The sequence below is a fragment of the Plectropomus leopardus genome, chromosome 12 (genome assembly GCF_008729295.1).
Source record: "Plectropomus leopardus isolate mb chromosome 12, YSFRI_Pleo_2.0, whole genome shotgun sequence".
Classification (NCBI taxonomy): Eukaryota; Metazoa; Chordata; class Actinopteri; order Perciformes; family Serranidae; genus Plectropomus; species Plectropomus leopardus.
In genome coordinates this window covers 2,068,746-2,091,159 of record NC_056474.1, presented here as the reverse complement: position 1 = coordinate 2,091,159, position 22,414 = coordinate 2,068,746, and the positions used below count along the sequence as shown (strand labels likewise).

General features: G+C 38.4%; 1 protein-coding gene across 1 annotated transcript in view; it reads right to left on the bottom strand.

Annotated features, from left to right (window-relative positions):
* LOC121951180 (sodium channel protein type 4 subunit alpha B-like) overlaps nucleotides 1-16,709 on the bottom strand; it is a 58,443-nt gene extending 41,734 nt beyond the window's left edge. Inside the window, exons 1-5 of the mRNA XM_042497419.1 lie at nucleotides 16,645-16,709; nucleotides 7,045-7,351; nucleotides 4,293-4,411; nucleotides 2,229-2,318; nucleotides 538-666 (exon numbers count right to left, since the gene is read on the bottom strand). Of these exons, the coding sequence (XP_042353353.1) occupies nucleotides 538-666; nucleotides 2,229-2,318; nucleotides 4,293-4,411; nucleotides 7,045-7,311 (605 nt within the window). The 5' untranslated portion in view covers nucleotides 7,312-7,351; nucleotides 16,645-16,709. The remainder of the gene's footprint in view (nucleotides 1-537; nucleotides 667-2,228; nucleotides 2,319-4,292; nucleotides 4,412-7,044; nucleotides 7,352-16,644) is intronic.
* Between the last annotated feature and the right edge of the window lie 5,705 nt (nucleotides 16,710-22,414).

Below are 22,414 nucleotides of genomic sequence, written 5' to 3'. Positions count from 1 at the left end.
TATACAGTATCTATATATAAAACCACAGATTATAGCCTCTTTAGGAGTTAAAACAACAGAATAGTATGAGTTATGGGAGGAAATGACAGACGAATTAGCTGACTGAACCATAATTAATCAAAAACAAATTAATTGCTGAAGGTGATGACAGCTTTCTGTGCATCTACACGCAGTAAAAGGGGATTTCGTCTCGCTGTTTTCAAACAAAGCAAATGTCCTATCAGGATGATTGGTCTCGGACAATGCTGCACAGAGAGGTCACCTGTCTAATCTGCCACCTGCATCACACAGCACACAGATCTGTGACCTCTACAATAGGCTTAACGCTCGTGGCGCTTCAAGTCACCGCTCCAGATGATGGACTGACTACAGTCACTTTGACAAAATGCTTTTTTTAAAAAAAAAAAAAAAATATGCCAATGATTAGGGTCCGCACAAAAACTGCACTACAAGGCAGAATCTGATTAAGGTGGATGATTTAAACTGAATGTTTCTGCACAATGTTGCAGCTACTAATGACGGTAAATGGTTACTTACGCCATGACGATGACGGTGAAGTCCAGCCAGTTCCATGGATCTCTCAAGAAGGTGAACGGCATTATGCAGAAACCTCTCGCTAATATCTTTATCAACGACTCGAAAGTGTAAATGCCAGTGAAAGTATACCTGAAAAATATTCACGGAGGGGAAAGAAAATGCAATCAGCTCTCAGTTCAGTGCTGCAAAATATCAACAGTTCAGAATAGATTTGTGTATTTGTGCAGGACTGAAAGACAAAGCATGAACAATAAAAAAGAATTGTGCAGCTGATGATCTACAGAAAGTGTATGCAACATTCAGAGCTTTGATATAGCATCAAACATCTATTTGCTATGTAAAAATATAGCAGAGTAATCTGAGCTTCTCTGTTTTTTGTTGTGGTAGCCGATACGGTCGCATGTGTATGTTAGTGCACGTGAGCCCCCGTGTTGTGAAATATTGTTCTGTGATTGTGTGTCTTGATCTTGGTGCTGTCTCGTCATAATCTTCTTGTTTTTTGTTTTGTTTTGCTGCCTTTTGTTGTTGTCATGTACTTTAAAAATTGATCAAATCTATTATTAAAAAATCGTACATTGGTGCTAACAGCAAAATGTAAACAAACATGAATTGAAACCTCGCTATAGTGACATTTATGTGTCATAAAAGAGAAGGAGGAGGATAATGTGAACGCCGTCGTGGCGGGGAAAGAGGCGAGCTTGGCACGCCAATTTAGCAGTGACAGCTTGAATCATTTATTAGTATCTACTAGCATTTAGCATTTAATAGAGTGGTGCTGATCAGTGCGTCATTTCATGCTGCGTTTCTATTGGTTGGTTAGCAGACCTAGGTTTTAATAGCAGTCACACAGTGAGACAGTCACCCAAAACCCTTGATCTCACAACCACGACAAAGGCCATCTTTGAACCTCTCACTGTGCGACGTAGAACCAACTTTTTACAGCAACAACCAAAGGTGTCTCCATGTTTCTGTAATGATGGTCATCTTTGTCTGAGATAGCCCAAAATCACATTGTGTACATCTAGCTTAAACCACCTCCATGTTGAGAGCCGTGTGCAGACAGTTCCAGCTCTCAGCCACAGACATGCTCTGAATGTAACATACACATCTGAGGAGTGATATCTCTGTGTGCTAGATATGAATTAACATGCATTCACTGTTAAAAGTAACATAATGAGCACTTATAGTATTAAATGTTCCATGATTACTAATACAATACGTATGAAAAGTAAAACTTGCCAGTGGTTATTCAAAATCACACCTACAAAAAAACAACTTTAGAAAGTCCCTTCAGATTTTCAGTTTTAAATCTTTAAGTTGAGTTAAGCAGCTATATTTAACATACAGATAACTCTCAGTAACGAGGTAAGCTGTTTCTCTTTCATATTCATTATGAATAAATGTCTAAAGCTGCAAAAGTAAATGAACAAACAAAAGTAAAAGTCGATGCAGATTGCATGCTACATGCTAAAAATGACCCACTGATGATAAACTTGCTCACATCTTCCACGCCGTGCACATCACAATACTTCTTTTAATTTCAGTACATATGACATGCATCATATACTTACATGTCTGATGCTTCTATCATCACTGACAAAAACAACAAATACCAGCAAAGCTCCACATTAGAACGCATGATGTTTCGATTTCTGTCACAAAGTTTGAACATTAATACTGCGAGTACTCACTCCAGGTACTTGGTCCATGGCGCCGGGTCGGACATGGCCATGAAGCAGCAGTTGGTCAGTATGGTGAACATGATAAACAAGCTGAACAATGTGGAGAGGAGGTTAAGGAAAGTGAAAGTACAGTTTTCAAGTCAAACAAGCTTTTTGTGATAAAGCCAACAATGTAACACAATGTTGCTCTGTAATCCTACGAAATATACCCATTAGGATAAACCACTGTGTGTGCGTGTGTGTGTGTGTGTGTGTGTGTGTGTGTGTACACAGCATTACAGTAAATGCAGATTATGGAAAATGTAAGTAAACTCCATTCAACATTAAATCAGGGGAATGAAACGACAACAAAAGCTGTCAGCTGCTAACTTCGAAAGGCAAAATCATCATCAAAAATAAAAATAAATCAAAATAAAATCATTTTCATTTATCAGAATATTCTATTCCAAATGTATCGTAAATAATAATGTTTCCAGCTTTTCATGTGATTAATCTGATGTAAAAAATTCTTTAAATTTATCATTTAATTTTTTCTTTTTATCCTTTCTCTAGCTGGACTAAATTATCATTATCATTATTGTATTTTCATTTGTATATTTTTATATTTTATTTTTATATTTGTATATTATTGTTTCTCTGTTGTTATATTGCCTCTGCGGTCTTGCTTCTGCTTTGCTTATTTGTCAAAAGCACTTTGCAAACATGATTTTTAAAAGATGCTATATAAACACATTAAATAATTATAAAAACATTTGGTAAATGTCTTAAAGAAGAATCTATTTATTGTTTTTATCATATTTCTTGTGCTTTTACTTGTGCAATATGTAAAGCAGTTTGGGTATGAAATGTGCTATATAAATAAATTTGCTTTGCCTTAACATAATTTGATCAATAGATGTTTTATCATGTAGAGGAGAGCTGGAGGAAACGTCCTCTCCTGCATGTAAAGTACGAATCGGCCGTCTGAGAACTAATAGGCAGCCGTCACATGATGTGAAATCTCCTTGCTCTTATTTCATTTCAGAGATTAAAAGAGGGATATGAGGGGATTTGTTTTGCAATGCCAGAGAGGACCATTACAAAGCTGTTTCAAAAATGGGACTATGGAAAAATCCAATAGAAACCTTCGGGGGGAAATCAGTAAATATTAGAAATTGGCTTATCTGCCAGTATGAGAAGGAAGGAGGAGACTTTTTTTTTTACAGCGTATAAACTGTTGTTTTGGTGGAAACGTTTCACACTGGTTTGTTCTGATTTACAGTTTAGTCTTTAGAGCAACAAAAAAGTAAAACATTAACACTTTTACTTTGAAGCGAAATACTTGTCACCTAATTCTGATGATTCACTACTAAAATATCCTCAAATCACTTCTTTTAACTTTAGTTTTTTTGTTTGTTTTTTTTTTCTTTCAGAAAATAAGTGTTTTCACCCCCAAATATGCAGGCTACAGTTGGGGGGAAACTGTCACAGCATAGTAGCGCAATATTTTAGCATATTGTATCAATGCACTGATGCCAAGTATTGATTTTTTAATAATAGAAATGATTAATATTGCAAATACAAATTAAACTTTTCTTAGCCTACTAGATTAATAAAATCAGCTGTCTTTTTTCAGTCTACATTTTTGTAGTGGAGTAAACGAATAGTGTGGCAGCGGTTAGACAAAGAGGGGGAGTTTGGCTCCTAAGTTGTCTGTTGACCGTCTCATTTTGTTGACATCACATCACAAATATCACATTTCATCTCGTTTGCTTTTCTTATTCTAGTTTCCAGTCTTTTTTTTTTTTTAAAAATATATCACTATAAAAATGCATCTCTGGACTTCAGCATGAATTTCCTCCAACAAGTCACAGTTATAAGCCTATTTAGCCTCTTAGTGGCTTAGTGGTAATGTTCTCATAACTTCTAACTTGTGTGTCCTGTGTTTTTGTAAGAAATCAAGAAGATTAACTCAACAATCTGATTAAAGCAACATGTTAAATGGTCCAACAGAAAATAACTTAACTTTATATGATATATTTCACACATCCATGTCAGGAGGAGACACAGGCACTGCAGCATCAAAAAGGATATGAATGGACTAAAACTTTTATGGCGACTGATCTGATGCAGTGAAACGGACTAAATATGTAAATTGCAGATGTGGCACTGAATCTGAAGATGGCCTTCCCTTTGTTAAGTACTATAAAAGTCTGCAAAGAAAACAGAGAGAAAACCATTAGTGAGAAAAATCACACTTTTTAAATGTGCCAACACATATTGTAACAAGTCATCAGAACGTATTAACATTTTCCCAAACGTCATGCACAGCAGTTGTTTTCTCTCCTCTGCAGGGATGATGATAATATAGTTGCTATGTCGAGTCTCCCGCTCAGACGACCATCTGTGTTAACTTCCACCATAAGCACTTCTGCTTCCAAGAAAGCAGCGAGTGCACGTACACGCAGTCAGCAGGGCCAGTTGAGATAATGGAGGCAACTCCAAAGCGGGTTGAACCTTTCCCCAACAGATGTGGCATTTATTTAAATATTTTTTCGTCTTTGGATAATCCTCCCATCCAGCAGCGCATCACATGCCAAAACAAAGAGACCCTGAGAATGACTGCCACGTCCTTTTTCATCTCTCCATAAGCGGCCCGTTAATGGGCAGCAGCCTGATCTACCGACTCTGCAAATCAAAACTTGCTAATCCTATTTCTGCGTCCACAAAAGATGCAGTCGTCCTGGTCTCAAAGAAGCTGCTCCGAAACATCACTCTGTGAGTTCAGTGAGGACCGCGGCTGATCGGGAGGATCACTGACATATCATGTTCACAAATCCATCATCTGTTTTGCTGACAGTTTAACCTGCAGGAACATGCACTGGTAAAATAGTTGCATGATGGACACTGTGCTTTGCCAATGTTTAATCATCCGTTAGCATTTTTACCATCATAAACCTCTTCTGGAGATGAAATCATGTAAGCGTATAAAGATGCAGAAATGTTCTCTGCTCTGTTTAAATGACAATTCAGACAATTAAAGTCATAGGGGTCCATATTTAACAATGGCAAAACTATACCAAAACATCCTTTTACAAACTTTCACACAACGCATGCAGTCTAATCCAAGGCTCATTAATCCAGTCGTATGCTCAATACTTCCCGAACACATGTATTTTTATTAAAACCATGATGTTTAAATTAAATCCACATAAACAGTGCAGGCACACTTCTCATCAGTACGAGACTTTTTTTCTGTTTTTTGATTCTTTTGTGGAGGAATGCAGGACGCATGCAAAAATTAAACATTACACTGGGCGAGTAATTGGGTGAGTTAAGATGACCCACTTGTACCGTTTTCCCATCCTCATTTGCTGGCTTGTCTTGGTTTGATTAGACTCAGCACGTCAGCCCAGCTTCACAGGGATTCGAGTCTCTATCACAACAAAACTAAACGCTTAGAGGTCTGACTTAAACTGATGACGACATTTCCCCTCATCCCCTCACACAGCCCGGCAGGTAAAGACATTTACCTGTTGGAGGTGAGCTGTCTGCAGAGGTGCAGTAAGAGTCTGTTGTCTGCGGCTCTTTAACTAAAATCTCACTGCGGCTGTTTCACATTTAATTTTCCAAAGATTCCCTCTATGGATGCACGATAATTATCGGCCGATTATGGGATTTATGATGTCATACCGATAATTCCGATAGTAAAATTTTTGGCAAGCATAAATTGCTTTGATTTCGCCCGTGTTGCCATGGTTTCGCTCGGGCAGTACTACACACACTGCATTAAGCTGCGTGTCAAACTGCTACTGGTAGATCAGTCCACAACATGTCATCAGTCAGCAGCAGGGTTTAACCCAGGGTTTAGATCATCAGTGAACAAGGAGGAAATATACTGTCCAGGGCGGCCCTTGGCAAAGGAGATATACGAGGTCGCATAGAGCGCCACACGCTGGAGGGGTGCCGCTGGCTCAAAAAAACAAACAACCCAATAACAATTAGCTGAGCCCGTTAGCGCCCTTTCTTCATGTTCTGCCTTGAAAATAACAAATGAAGAAATAAAAAGAGAAATAATGATAAACTCAGGGCCCCAGTTGTTTCTCATCACCGACCTGCTGACCAGCCTGCACCGTGAGACCTGTATAATATATATAAACATGAGATCTTAGAAAGGGGCGTCAGAGTGGTCTCGCCTCTGAGCCATACAGAGGTAGTAACAGCGCCGAAACGCCATGTAACAGAGAAGGTAAATGATTGTGATCGAGATGTTCTGCCTTTGTTATTGTTAATAAAGTGCTGCCAACGCAACGTGTTATGTCAGCCTAGAGGCGAACACTCGTGTGTTAAACGTCACGCCCACGGGATGCTGCCATGCAGTATATAATCACACACTGCATGATGCCACCGTCAGATGGTAAAAGTGCAGAGGGCAGAATAAAGGGGAGACTTCGTAGTGGCCCTATAGCGCCATCTCTGTCTAAAAATGGCTAGTTAGAAGCCAGAAAAGTGCTGAGAGATGAGCACACTGCACACACACAGGTTGAGTGGAGCTCTGCAACATGCACGCTGGCACTAGGGGTCAGTTGATTTTACCTACTAATGGCCAAACGTCACTGCTACCCGTCTGGAGGAGGACGGGCGCACTTTTGGCCTCACTCTAGAAATAGTCCATCTCTGGCACAGCTCAGCACGGTTTGACTAGGTCAAAAATGTTCATGGAAAAAGGGTGTAATTGACTATTCTTGTTTGGCCCCTAGTTCCTTCAAATATCTGCTGGAATTATACAAAAAGTAGCGCCACAAACCCAACAAACTCTCTCTCACACACACACAGAAGCTCTCACCCTCTGGTTCTTGTAGTAAAACGGATCAATGTCCTCCAGTGGCACCCCGATAAGCTCTGTAGGGATGTCACCGAAGATGCGCGGCAGCTGCTTGCCTGCCTCCAGGTCGGGCCTGGGTTTGGGTGGCTCTGCGTTCCTGTGAGTCTCGTGGCAACCCTTGGCGTTCTTGGCCTGCTCCTCCGCAATCCGCTGCTCCAGCGCAGCCAAGGATTCGCGAGTGAACCGCCGCAAGCCATCAGGACCCGTTGGTAACAGCATGGTTGCCATCTTTTCATCCTGATTCTCCTGTACTAGAATTTACTTACAGCTACAGGCGGGGAGAGAAGACGAGATGGCAGAAGGTAAGAGGCAGTAAGTCATCTGATTCCATCATGCAGGCTTCTGAAATATGTGAACAATGTGGCTGAATTCAACACGCAGATCAGATAATCACACACAGAGTGCAAAAATATGCACATAGGGTTAAAGGAAAAATAAAGAGCCTAGATACGAATTAACCAGGGTTACGGGTCAAGCAATTAAAAAAAATCAAATTAATTGCATACTCTGTGATTAATTAATTTAAATTAAATGCATATATCAGTTTTTGCCGTAAAAGTGTTTTTAAAAATTCACATTTATAAGCATAAATTCCACTCATTTATGAAGTCGTATAAGCTCCTGCATGGTCACTTTGAGGCTTTAAAGCACAAATTTGTGTAAGCTGAGTGCTATTTCTGTGTGACGAGGGTTGTTTTACAGCTAACTGACTTTAACCTGTAATCTGCTTTAATCAATATTTCTATATTAACAATGAATGTGTGTTAAAAAAGGTTGCTTATAATGACGAACAAAGTATGCATTTTCCTCTACACAGAGTTTTAGCGTCTTTCAGCTCATTTTTCTGATTTTACCTCACTTAAAGGGCTTTTTTTTCCATATCCACTGTAGGTGTTAAAGCTGTGAGGGATGTCATGTGCTGTAAAACATTCTGGTGCATATATTTCGATTTGTGATACTGGGTTTTATAAATGAAATTAAATTCAACTTTTAACTATTCATGCAGAGTAATACTGTGCTCATTAGCATAATTTCCAGTCGGCAGCTGGCAACAGCAGACAGACAATGTTAGCAGCTAACTGGTGACCATAGTGGAGCATAAAACTGCAAAAAAAAAAAAAAAAAAAAAAGCAAACAAAATATTATATCCCTCAGGAGGTACAGGAGACCAACACAGAGCTACAAGAAGAGTAAATATGGATTTTTGGAATTGTTGTTATTTTTTTCTTTTTTTTTTTACAAATAGAAAAGTTCAACATGTAAGTATTTACAATATAAAAGTGGTTTATAACACATCTCTGAATAGAATTCTTGAATATTATAGAAGGTCAAATACAGAGAAAACACTATAATTCATACACACAGCAATGAAGCAACAGGTAACAATAAATAAATAAATAAATATTCTCTTCTGCAAGGAAAGCCTAAAAATTCAGAGTTGATATAAGATATTTAAAGGACACAGGTATGAATGTCAGTGCAATATACAGTATGAAGGCTTCAGTCGTTGCCTGTGATTTTCTGATTGGATGATGGTACTGAGGGAGGTCCAGAGACATGATAGAAATGTTTCAGCCTGGCCACTGACCACCAGCTCCCTGTTATCCAACTGCCTCTCACAAACTAGGGCAGCCATAGTTGTGAGTCAGAGGGATTAAGTCCAGAGGTTTTCACCAGCACTGATTTAGGATGGCGGTCACTCGTTGTGTGCCTGCACAGCCTGGACATCGACCTGCCAGCAACCTTAAAGATGCACTCTGTCATTTTTACTGTCCCACAGAAACACACTGCTAAAAGCCAAAATGTTTTCAAAGTTCTCTCTCGATGTTCCCAAACAATAATAGTCGGTTAGGCAGTATTACAAACCCCATAAAGCCTTTTTTGCACGTGCAAGTCACAAATTATCTACACACTGTGGAGCTGCACAGGACAATACAAATGTCCGGATCAGTTGGACTGGACATTAAACAGACCTTACCCTCCCGCTTCCTAGTGCAAAGTCCATATAATATCTGATTAAGTGTGAACAGAGCAGGTAAATGTCTGCAGAATTGGCTGTGTTGATGGCGTTTCACTCATTGGTTCATGCGAAACTGGAAGAAAACAATTATCCAAGGATGAAAAGAAGGGTCACTTGTAAGAGGACGGTATTGAAAATGTCTAACTAGAGAGACAACGAGATTCAGGAACTTCTGCTGGTATGGGTCGAAGCTGAAATAGTCAGACAAGTTCAACGGCAAGAGATTATGTTGTTTATGACTTATAACTAACCTGCTAGTTGACTGCATTGTAATCAGCGCCATGTCCAGCCGTATGAACAGTCAACTACAGCATCACTCCTGTCCTAAACCAGTATTCCCAGTAGGTCAGAATGCTTCTGACACTAGGTGGGTTTCTATTAACTCTTAAACTGCCCAACTGACCACTCCAGGGTCCCTCGTCTTAAAGTGTTTTGTGGATGGGTTTTTGGTTTAAGGCCTTAAATACAGTCTGTGGTGAACACAAGCTGAGGACACTTTCATGATTTGTTCTACGACATAAAATATGTCAATAAATACCCCACTTGTGAACTCTGAAGCTTTTTTCTTATAAAAGGTGGTTGCTAACAAGTGGCTAAATACAGTCTACAGAATTTCATCACACTGAACTGCGCTGACCACAATATTTCAGCCTTATAGTGATGGTGACGTTACCATATACCACCTGAGTGGCTTTTGCAGCTAACATTATGTGGCGACATCAGTCATGAGGTAGACCAGCGCTATCAGAACTATCATACTAAAATAACTTGATGAGCGTGTAACTTTAAATGTTTCTGTATGTATTAGCTTACCATGAGCTTGGTGGTTGGCATGAGTCACTTTTTATAATAGAACAATGTACAAATTAAGTCTCTACTGGATTACCATGTTGCAAAACGGCATGAAATTAATCTAAAAATTGATGTTGTGTGGCAAAAAAATGCTTTTTGCTGTTATTGAGTATAATTCTATGACACTGAATGATTTTTCAATGAGAGAGATTTAAAAATATTCATATATATATCGTGTATTGAGATATAACCTAAAAATATGGCAATATAATTTTCAGCCCATATCGCCTAGCCCCACAACAAAATATACAACATCTCAAAACGGAAATGTTTCGTATTATATCTCTAAATAAAGCATGAGGACAGTTTGCAGGTAATCTGATCAGAGACCAAAGTCACAGTCTAAATAAAGACAATACCAAAGACCTCTTCTCTCCCCTAAAATCACTCTTTCGTTTCAGCCAGTGACAGAGTCTGACATTTTTAATAACTGAAAAAGCTTTCCAAAGAGAGGATTACATTTCTCTGTTCCCCTTTTGACAGAGAAATACCATTGTATCCTTTTCATATTGACTAAGCTCTCTTCTCCATCTCCTCCTGTCCTGAAATGCATTGATCCCTTCACACGTCCAGCCAGACGCTAGTTATCTGCTTTCACTTGATCTGCTTATTTGGCCCAGGTTGATCTCAGATCAGCTCGTCTCATACACTGAATCCCGCGCTCTCCCATTTGCTATCAGAATAAATAGGTTAAGGTCCATTTGCAGCGTCATAAAGCAGATAAACAGGTTCAAAGCATATTTCTGTCAGGATGTGACGAATCATGTCACAGAAACACAGCTCGTCCTCTGTTAAAGGTGACAAACGCTGCAGAACCACGACAAATGTCAAAATGACCTTTATGTACTCTGTGGTGTATTAAACTATATGTGAATAACAATAAGCTACATTTGGAGAAAGAGAATATCTGCCTCTGCGCACTGTTTAGAAAATAAAGGTAAAGAATTAAACAACGCAGAGAGATAAAAAAAAAAGTATTTTAGTTGAATTAAATTTAATTTTCGTAACAGCCAGATGTGATACAGTCATCATCAGTGCAAATAATTATGATAATTAGATTGAAAGTAGAGCAGAGCCATGGACTGGCACGAATGAACACACACACACACACACACACGCGCACGCACACACACACACACACACACACACACACACACACACACACTCAACTTGACACATGTTTTGCAACACTACTGTTTTAATTTCTCATAACTGATAGCTGAATATTAACTCAAACGTTAAATTAAGGCTCATTTTCGCACGAACGTTATATAAGTATATATGGACACAGACGAGTGGCCCAACACGTCAAACACTAGGTGGGTTTCCAGTAACCCGCAAATTTAAATTGCAAATATAAAATACGCCTAATGGAAACAAGTCAGTTTAAAAAAAAAAAACAACTCCCATTGTTGGCAAAAAAAAAGTTTTTATGCTTACATAAGGTGGTATTTCAGGCAACTCAAACAAGCCATATATTGCAAAACTGCAATGGTGGCACATGATGCCATGGCTATGTGGTTGTCTGTAGGAACTGGCTCCCTCATGATGCAGCAGGAGCTACAAGAGCTGTTATTGCATCACGAAACTCTTCAAAAGTTGAGTGGATCATCTGGAAGTTTTCCACAATTCGTCTGTGAAATCATGGACTACATCTCCCAGAAATCCTTCATATGTAGCCACTCCCACATATAAGGGGCTCACCTTTCCATTATCACTCGAAAAACACGCCTACGTCACCTTGGATTGGAAATAATGACGGGTAGTGTGGTGGCTGCAATAGAAATAAACCTGCTAGTGTTTTGAACATCCATTGCCATGTTTTTGGAGATGTTATCACCAGAGGAGAAGTCGCACAACATCACTCAGCGGAAACACAGTCATCTCTCAATTGTCTTTTCAAAAATATCGCTTAAGTATTGTGCAGATTACATAGAGCATGTTTTCATTGTTGAAAATATTTAGCAAATAATGGGCAGAAAATAAAAATGATACTTAAGCCACATTTAGACGAGAATGGCCTATATAAGACGCTCATATAGTAACATTGTGAAAACGATCCTCGTTTAAACTGATCCACAAAAACAACTGAAAATGCTGTAGTATGCATGCCAGGCCAGTAGTTGGCAGTGTAACTTTGCAATGACACAATATCTTCTCCAGAGCAGCAAGTAAACACAAGAAGACAATGGCAAACGCACGCACGCGGACTGACAGTGTTGATAACCTCAGAGTCAGCGGCACAAACATAGCTCGGTGGTCCGCCATTGTTTACCTTCTACTCGCACATGGCTATCTGTCTGAAACATAACACGCATGAGCCAAGTGCGGCCATGACGTCGCCGTTCTCACAGGATCTACGCATTCGCAGTTTAAACGACGACAGAAGGGGGTGGCTTTTTGTAAAGATTACACTCTGCAACACGATTTCAAAAGTTTGCATTTTCAGGCACCCAAAACGCCGTTTTCATGTGAATGAAAGGCCAAACCACAACAAAAGTTAACATTTCATGTAAGAACTGTTGCTGTGTAAACGGCCCCTTAAGCCTCCTGCAGACTGCTGCAGATTTCAGCACTCTTATAAGTTTAGTGCAGCTCCACTGTGCGATGTGCATCCTAGTAAACTTGGGTACGACATCAAGTATCAAGTTTTATGTATGGAGACTGTACGATGACATCACCTACTGAATTGCAGGCTTCGACGTACGTCCATCGACATCAATATGCATGAACAAAATGTGTGCGTCATCCATCTACGCCACTGTGGTGGTAGAGCAAAATGTAAACAAACAAATCGAGCCCTCGCTATAGTGACATTTATTTATTGGAAAAAGTCTGAAGAAGAAGAGGAGGAGAATGTGGATGCGGTCGTGGCTGGAAAAAGAGGCCAGCTTGGCCTGACAATTTTGTAACGAGGGCTCAAAGTACGTATTAGCATCTGTTAGCATCTGTTAGCATCTATCATTCACCAGCAGAGTCGTGTTAATTAGTGCGTCATTTAATGCAGCATTTCTACTGGCTGGTTAGTAGGTGTAGGTCATAACAGCAGTCACACAGTGAGACGGTCTTAGTCTCAAGGGATTATTAACTCATGAAAACATACATATTATATTATAATTGATTTCTGACGATGTATTGCCCGAAATCCTACATACTGGACCTTTAAAGTAACAAAAAAAAAATGCCGTATGCATACCAATGGAAAACACAAAATTTCTTATCAGATAGATCAGTCGCTGAGGTTCGTTGCATGCACAACAGATTCACCTCATAATTGATGATGGTAAAAGTGACAATGTTTTCACTAACAAATCCTCATACTGAAATTTTGCTGAAGATATACAAGTCACTTTCTGTACTGTCCTGGTTGGCAGCCTACCAGAGTTGCTCTGCCATTTTGTGTCTTTTTCACTCTTTTTCTGTATTATTTAATTTTTCTAGTTTTCTTGGTTATAAAAGTAGTAAGCTACATTTTTAGGGTAGTCGAACATTGCGAATTTGCGTGTCATTTTTGAGTTTTTCTCAATATTGGAGTACTTTCATCATGGCGGAGGTAGTGATCTGTGGCGCCATTGTTTACACAAAGCATCACAACTTTCCTTCAAATTTACTAAAATTGTGTCTTATCATGTCTTTTTGTATCTTATAACAAACCACTCCATTTTGAGTCAAGGCGGCTCATTTTCTTTAAATATACTGGGACATTTGCTGCACAGTCCTCCTCACTATGTGCCTTTGCAAGTCAAAATAACTGCTGTAATTAAAAAATGAATGTATATCATAATGTGCTACAGTAAAAAAGTTTCAGGTAATTTTCTTGTACTTTTTAATAATTTCATGCTAAACTTTGGGTCATTTCTTCCTAAGCTGCACAGTGCCTTCCTCCCATGTTTTGGAGAGAAATCCCACAAATTTGCTCAGGTTTCAAAGGGTTAACTGGACTGTACAAGACACTTTACTCTGTCTCCATATCTTTTTCTGTCAACTTATCTTCCAAGATGACTTTAACAGGAAAGGGAAGACCAGATGACCTCAATATACTCATACATGTCCTCATTTACCAAAAGTAGCTCTTGATGTTTTTCTATCCATTTTGTAATATTTTTCAAGGCTTCAGAGTGCATTTTTAATTTCTGATTAGCTGTCATCATTTTTTCTCAGAGCTGCAAACATAATCAATTAGCTGTCAACTGTTACATTAATCCTGGACTAATTTCACAATTAAATAATCAGTTTGTCATTTTTAAAGGGAAAAAACCACAAATCCTCTGATTTCAGCTTTTTGAAAGTGAATTTTTAATAGTTTCTTTACTCCTGACTGACATTAAACTTAATATCTTTGGGTTATAGACAAAAAAGTCATTTTAGGAAGCCGTCTTGGGCTTTGGAAAACACTGATAGATGAAACAATTTGTAGATCAAACAATTAATTATTTAGTCGAGAACATAATCAACAGATTAATCAACAATAAAATTAATCGTTAGTTCAACCCTCATTTTTTTTCTTATCTGAGTTTTTGCCAAATTCCTTTTTCTTATTATTTGAAATATCACAGAGGAATATTTTCTATATTATCTGTTTACTTCCTTCTTGCTGTCATTATGTTTTAATGTGCGTCACGACCAAAACTTTGCCAAAAATAATAAATGATATTCATGTGAAAATAAGGTTTTATCTCATGACTGTTGTTGTGCTTTTCTGTCACTTTTACTCTTATATGAGGGTTTTGGGTTTTTTTTATTTATGGGGTGAGTCTTTAACAATTTTTTCTTCGTGATATATCATAACAAGCATTTCTTGTTTACACCAGGTGATTGATTATGACATCTTAAATTAGAGATGTCCATGTGCTCACACTGCGAAGGTCTAAAAACTGTCAATGAGCAGGATTCAAAGTATTCCTGTTTTAAAGTTTAATTTCTGATCATAAATCACATGTCCTTTTGTTGCATTTTTTCTTCTTTGAATGAACTTGTCAAGGATCTCTTATCTGTTGTAAAAAAAATTTAAAAAGTGATGTGGAATTGTAGACAGAAGTTTTACAATCAGCTAAAACACTTGTGAATGACAGAAATGACAGTAAAACTTCTGGAAACAAAGTCCCAGCACATATCATGTGCTCTGTGCCAACATGTTACGTGTGTCGCCCTCCCTCGGCTTCATCCTGAGCTCTGAGGTGCAGCAGACTGAACTGATGACCTACTTCTCCTGCAAAAACCTTTCAATGTAATTGCACCAGATAGCTTAAACACGGAGAAGGTATAGACCTACAAAACGAGACGGCGGTGAAAATACCATGAATTGATGACAATCACTTTTATGAGCTCTGCAGTTTGGGACATTATATCCAAGCTGAAGCTTAACTGAATCCCTCCAGAAATCTTAATCATCAGTTACATCAGTTACATTGGGCAAGACGATAGGAGAAAGAAAATGGATCTTAAATGTGAACCCACTGCCTCACACAGCATTATGTAATGCATCACAGATGCTATGGGACATAAATTTAGCAGTAGAAATGTATGTCATCCCTGTATGGTATTTATAACACACTTCACTTCCTTGAGTAAGCCGTTAATGCTCAAAAGTGCACATTAACAAGTAAAATATTAAATGGGTATTTTGCATGATGCACTTTCCTGTATAGCTTTTTTAAAGTGATTTTTAAGTGATACTGTAAAGTGATTTTTAAGTGATTCTGTATTGCATATGCTATTATTGTTTCAAATTATAGATTAACCCTATAACAGGACTTTCAAAGTATTGCATGTAGCCAGAAGTTCTCTGTTAAACCATCATAACTCGAAGAAAACAAAGAAAAGCAGCAGACATATGATGCATTATTCTTACAAAGTGATTTTCAAGAGTGGATTTGTTCTTTAATTGAGACTGTACATGTGGAGCTCTCTGTTGATGGGATGCATTGTGCAGGACATGTTGTGCTTGAGACCAAGGAGGAGGCTCTCAACTAAGCCAGTAATATAAATTGTATTTATACTTTTTCTCTATAATGCATGTACCAGAAACTTGTAGAATGGAAGAAAGCAACATGGGGAAGGGGCAAGTTAGGGTTAATGAACATTAGAAAGCTGCAGTCGTATTTATTTTATTTATAAGTTCTTCACTTGGTATTATGTCCTGTTTTTTTAATTTTTGTATTTAACTTGTCTTGACAGGTTAAATATTGACTGCAGTTATTAGTTGATGTATACCCGCAAGTTGAGTCCAAAAAAATAAAATTTGGCAACTGGCAAAAAAAAATTACATTTCTGTCTGGTTAGGGTTAATGAGCATTAAAACGGCAAAGGTGTATTTCTTGTTATTATTTATCTGTATCTGTTACTGTCTTTGACATGATAGCGGGGCTGTATCACATGATGCAGAAATGTATTATATATTTATTTATTTGGTTTTTTTTATTTTTATTTGTCAAGAGAATGACAAATATGTTCTTAGTTCTTTTTCTTCTTTTTTTTCAAATTTAATTTAACCTGTTTTTATTGCCCTTATGTGTTGTGACATTGATAGCAGTTATTGGTTGATGTTTACCTGCAAATAACTTCTTTTTTTTTAATGGTAAAAAAGGTGATTTATCTTTCTGCGTGGCCACATAATTATTGCATCCATGCTTGATTTTATTTCCAAAAATAAAAAATAAAAATCTAAAAGCCCACTCAGGGATACTTACATATGAAACTCTGAGATTCACAGCATCATTTCCAGAGTTGAGTTCTTGTGGTTTTAGAAGAAGAAACAGCCAAACTCTCCGCGCAAAATCCATGTCTTCTTTTCAAGGCTGACTCTTCATGATGGACCAAAAACTCCGATCCAGCGGGGTTAGAAATCTTATTATCACCACAATCCAAAAGTTTAGCGGGCAAAACTGACTTCTGGGCGTCTGATCACCTTATGTTGGACATTTTGAAAGCTGCCACAGGTGCGACGTGCAGGCTTGTCCTCTGTCCTTCCATCCGAGAGACTCTTCCGTCTTCATCCCACAGAGGAGAGGTCCGGAGCGGCGGAGCGTGCAGAGGATGCTGCGCTGTTTTCAGCAGCTGCGCAGCGGCGGCAGAGTCGCGCCTCGGTTTGCCCTTGAGCAAGAGCATGAGGGAGGGAGGACGCTGCTGGACCACAGGGGGATTACCGCTCCTGCATGTCACACTGAGATATAGGAACAGAGAGGCAGTTTTTACCACTTTTTACAAGCCGCAAACCATAAAGAAGAGAGACACACTTCTTTATGCAGCAGTCTGTGCAAGAAAGACCCCTGGGTTTTTGGGTCAAATAAAATGGGGCACTTAAAATTTTACTTCTAGCAGCCAATCACCAAGCATGCATTGTTATTAAATGTGCACAAATACTCATTTTGATTAGTCTGAAGAAGAGCTCAGCAAAAAAAAAAAAAAATTCAAACAATCACTGGTCCCACATCTTGCAAAATGATCCAGGTGGCATCAATGTGCAAAAGTGTGACATTGAGAAAATATTATGGAAACAATAATCCTGTATTAAAAATGCTCTCTTAAACTCTCACACCAACTATCTCACATCTGACACAATACAAACATTGACAAACTATAATTATATAGAATACATACTTATAATTACATTGCATGGCACCTTAATTGCACTTATTTTCCATTGGTAATTTTGTTATATTTCGCACCATACAACTGGCTTTTAAAAAATAATATTTCGTACTGTACTATTAGATTTTTTTTATTTAATTTTTTTTTTTATTTTGTATCTTAGCTATTTTTATATTTGGCACATTATGTCAGCTAGTTTTCATATTTAAGCAACAAACTTTTAGCTTGTCTTTACATTTTGTTCCTTATTGTTTGTTCATATTTATATTTTGAACCTGTTTGCTTTTTTTTTTTGCACTTTACTGGCAGCTAGTTCTTTTGAACTGTACCTTGTTTTTTTATGTTTTGAACTGTAATGTTAGTTAGCTGTTATATTTAGCAACTGACATTAGCTGTTCTTTTTATATTTTGCACCTTTATGTTAGCTGCTTTTGATATTTTGCACTTTAATATTATTATCTATACTTTGCATCTTATTGTTAGCCAGTTTTTATATTTACTGTTAGCTCTTTTTATATTCTGAACCTTATTTTAGGTAGTTGTTAAAGTTTTGTACGTAAAATCAGCTAGTTGTTACATTTTGCCCCTTACTGTTCACTAGTTGTTATATTTTGCACTTTACTGCTTGCTTTTTGTGATATTTTTTACTTTAGTGCTGGCCAGTTCATGTTTTTTAACCTTACTGTTGCTAACATTATTTTTTTAGATTTTCACCTTATGTTAGTTTGTTTATATTTTGCTCCTTACATTATTTAGTTTTATAGTTTGCACCTTACTGTTTACTATTTTTGTGGTATTTTGTCCATTATTGTTAGTTTTTTTTTGTGATATTTTGTACCATACTGTTAGCTAGTTTTTATATGTAACACCTAATGTTAGCAAGCATTTATATTTTGCACTTTACGTTAACTAGTTTTATATTTTAAGCCTTACTGTTAGCCATTTTGTTATATTTTGCACGTTAATGTTAGCTAGTTTTTGTGATATTTTTTACTTTAGTGTTGGCTAGTTTATGTCTTTTTTTAACCTTACTGTTTGCTAACATTACTTTTTTTATATTTTGAACCTTACCTTAGCAAGTTTATATTTTGCTCCTTACGTTAGCTAGTTTCATATTTTTAACCTTACTGTTAGCCATTTTGTTATATTTTGCATGTTTATGTTACCTAGTTTTGTGATATTTTGGACCTAAGGTTAGCTAGGTTTTATATTTAGCACCTTGACATTAGCTAGTTTTTGTGATGTTTTGAACCCTACCCTTGACTAGTTTTTATAATTTGCATCTTATGTCAGCTGGTTTTTATATCTTCCTCCTGTTAGCTACTTTTTACATTCTCCTCCTTACTGTTATACAGGCTGTGTCCCAGTTCAGGGTCTGCATCCTTCGGAGGACGCAGCCTTCGCGGTCTCGGGCGGCCTCGCTCAGCGGGCAGAGCTCTCCTCTGCTGCGGGCAGAGCTCTCCTCAGCTGCGGGCAGAGCTCTCCTCTGCGGGCAGAGGGCAGAGCTCTCCTCTGCTGCGGGCAGAGCTCTCCTCTGCTGCGGGCAGAGCTGCGGGCAGAGCTCTCCTCTGCTGCGGGCAGAGCTCTCCTCTGCTGCGGGCAGAGCTCTCCTGCTGCGGGCAGAGCTCTCCTCTGCTGCGGGCAGAGCTCTCCTCTGCTGCGGGCAGAGCTCTCCTCTGCTGCGGGCAGAGCTCTCTGCTGCGGGCAGAGCTCTCCTCTCTGCGGGCAGAGCTCTCCTCTGCTGCGGGCAGCTCTCCTCTGCTGCGGGCAGCTCTCCTCTGCTGCGGGCAGAGCTCTCCTCTGCTGCGGGCAGAGCTCTCCTCTGCTGCGGGCAGCACAGCGGGGCTGCAGCGCCGAGCTGGCTCAACACTCCCATAGCTAGTATGCTAGGTGGCTACGTGTTAGCATTACTAACGTCACGTATTATGAATGAAATTATGAGATTTTAATGTCCCTCTACGTTTAACATGTCTGGCGTTTGATTTTCAAATGAGCAAAAACCCACATTAAGTTAAATCAACGCTCCGATCTCCGCTCTGTGCCGCCATTATGCAAGTTATTTTTGAAGATCGCGGGCGCGCAAGGAATCTCGGGAAATGGAAGGGCGCGAAGGATGTGTCCTCCAAAAAAAGAAGTCTGGATACAGCCGTGGGGGCGGGGCCTCATTCGGTGGCGCCGTGGATGTATTATGAGTGGCGCATGAAGGCCATGGATGTATTATAAGGAAGCAGAGAATACTCTTTTTCCCGGGTGTAGAAAAGTGCAAAATACCGGATCTACTGTCCCATAGAGCATGCGTGGAAGTGATTAACGACAGCCGAACGCAGCCGAGTGTACCCGAGCATTGACTCCGACCCACAGGCTCGCTCACACAGATGACCCGAGTGCTCGAAGCGAACAGCGCCGGTGCACGAGCATTCCTCTCGTAGTAGCTTAGCTAATTAGCAACAGCAGCTAATCGGCGGTATAACGACAGCGCTGTCGTTTTTAATATTTACGTGATTATCAGATAATGGTATATTTATCTCTCTCTCTCTCTATATATATATACACACATATACATACAATTCATCAGGGGATTATATTATAATCTCGACCGGAGAAATCAAATTAACAGAATCGGAAGGTGTCGTGCCCATAAAAAGGTAATAAAAGGTGGTGCTTGTAATATTGCCCCATGTTTTATTACACAGCTCAACTTTTAAAAATACTGCGTTCAGTACCTTTCAGTAACTGTCTCTAGAGCTCCGCTGCTCATTAATAACCGGTAGTTTGAATACAGACCGTAGACCGTATATACGGTCTCTGATACAGACACGGTAAGACCTCCATATTACTGCTTTACAGCCAGCAGCGTATAGATGTGTCGTAAAATGGTAAAAATGATGAATTGTGATTAAAAAATGATTAATTACAGCAAAAATATCCGTTATTACGGCCGGTAGGAAGCCTGTGCTGTCAGAAACTCTTAGAGTTACATGCGCGCTCTCGCGGTAGTGTCCCGCGGGTCCGATGCGCGTTCATTGTATGTCTGGAGAAAGACCGAATTCCAAATCTTGATTCGGAAAAAAGCGCATTTTACGTCTTTAGGACTTAATTTTTTAAATAATGGCTATAAAAAATGCGTTCTGAAAAGTCAACATGTCTCAAAAAAAATTCTCCAGTGATTTAAGGAGGTCTCTTTCCCAATGTTAACAAATGGTTAATGCATTCAGGTGAGATGGGACAAAATTTTAGCTGAAATGAGATTTTTCTGAAGTGATGTTTTTAGGACACCAGCTGACATAAAATCATGACTCATGCTGTTGTGTGCCACCCTGTATATTACAGATATTTTTTTTCTATTTATGTCACTTAAAATATTATCAAAGATGATGCAGTAAGTAGATGTCAGCCACATTACTCTGAAATTCTCAGTTGTAGACAATCTGTCACAAAGGAAACAAGAAGCAAAAGAACAAATCAGAAAAATTGGGCAATCTTTTTTAATGAGTAGTTTAATCATTAACATAATATAAAAGCACATCTGTAAATATCCACAGGAGAAAAAGTCTTAAAAACAAATTACCATACTATGCAATATAAATACTAAGAGAATACTTACGTATAAAAATATGTAATAATAATAAATGCTATGTAGTATATTTTTTGAGAAAAATGACGTTATTAATGTCAAAGATGGTGCCACTCGTAGCCGCTATTTTTTACAAAAACCAAAGCAAATCCCTTGTAACTGAAAACCTACTCTGTAATAACCTTATTCTAATTTTGATATTTTGTTTTCTGAAATATATAAACTTGTTTTTAACTTTAATCACAAAATTTCAATGTATTTTCACCTCATTTGACTTGAAGTTCAGCGACAGGCTGTATGCTTACCATGAAATACAACAACTAATTTCAATCTGTCAGCAACAGGAAAGAACTAATGAAAAATAAACTGTCAGCCTGATTTGGAATAACTTCCTGTTGCACTTGAATGAACCATAAAATTACAGGTTTAACACAAGCTGTCAGCATGTTATTGTGTTTCCAAACAGCTGAGGGGAGCTGATTTAGGATAACCTTGTAGCTCAGGCCTGTTACAGTGTTGGTCTCTTATTGCTCCCTCCAGTGGCCAACAGAAGACTTTATATGAATAAGTTTGGGAAATAAAGCTCAACGTGTCAAAGACAGGACAGGTTACATATAACTTTATTTATATGGCACCTTTATAGACAGAGTTTATCAAGCGCTTTGACAAACAAAACAAGGGAAAAAAATGAAATAGCTAAAATAGTAGACAAATCTATTTCTGTTTTTGATATCATACATATATGCAGAAGTCTTTTAAAAAATTATTATTATTATTATTATTTATTATTATTTATTTTTTTTTTTTTTTTACAATTTGCCAATATTTTTCCTTTTCTCCCTTTCAGGACATTTTTTCTTGTAACTTTTACTTATTTCTTGTAAATTTTCAGGTCTTTTACTGGCAAGATTGTTGCCTTTTTTCCGTGTTTTCAATAAGTCAAATCAATATGCTCAGGTTTTAAAGGTATTTATATATGCTTGTGAAAGGCTTCTGAATGAGGGGTCGACAGATTATCGGCCGGGCCGATTATTGGAGCATATATGGCATTTTGACGATTATCTGTTTTGAAATTTTGCTCAAGACATTTTCAAGACTCTGGGAGCTGTCACCTCCAGAAGTCTCCGATGATACAGCCATTGTTGGGTGCATATCTGAGGGGGACGAGCGGGAGTACAGGACCGTCATCACAGACTTTGTCAACTGGTGTGAGCAGAACCATCTCCAGCTCAACGCCAGTAAGACAAAGGAGATGGTTATTGACTTCCGCAGGAGGAAGACACCCCAGACTACAC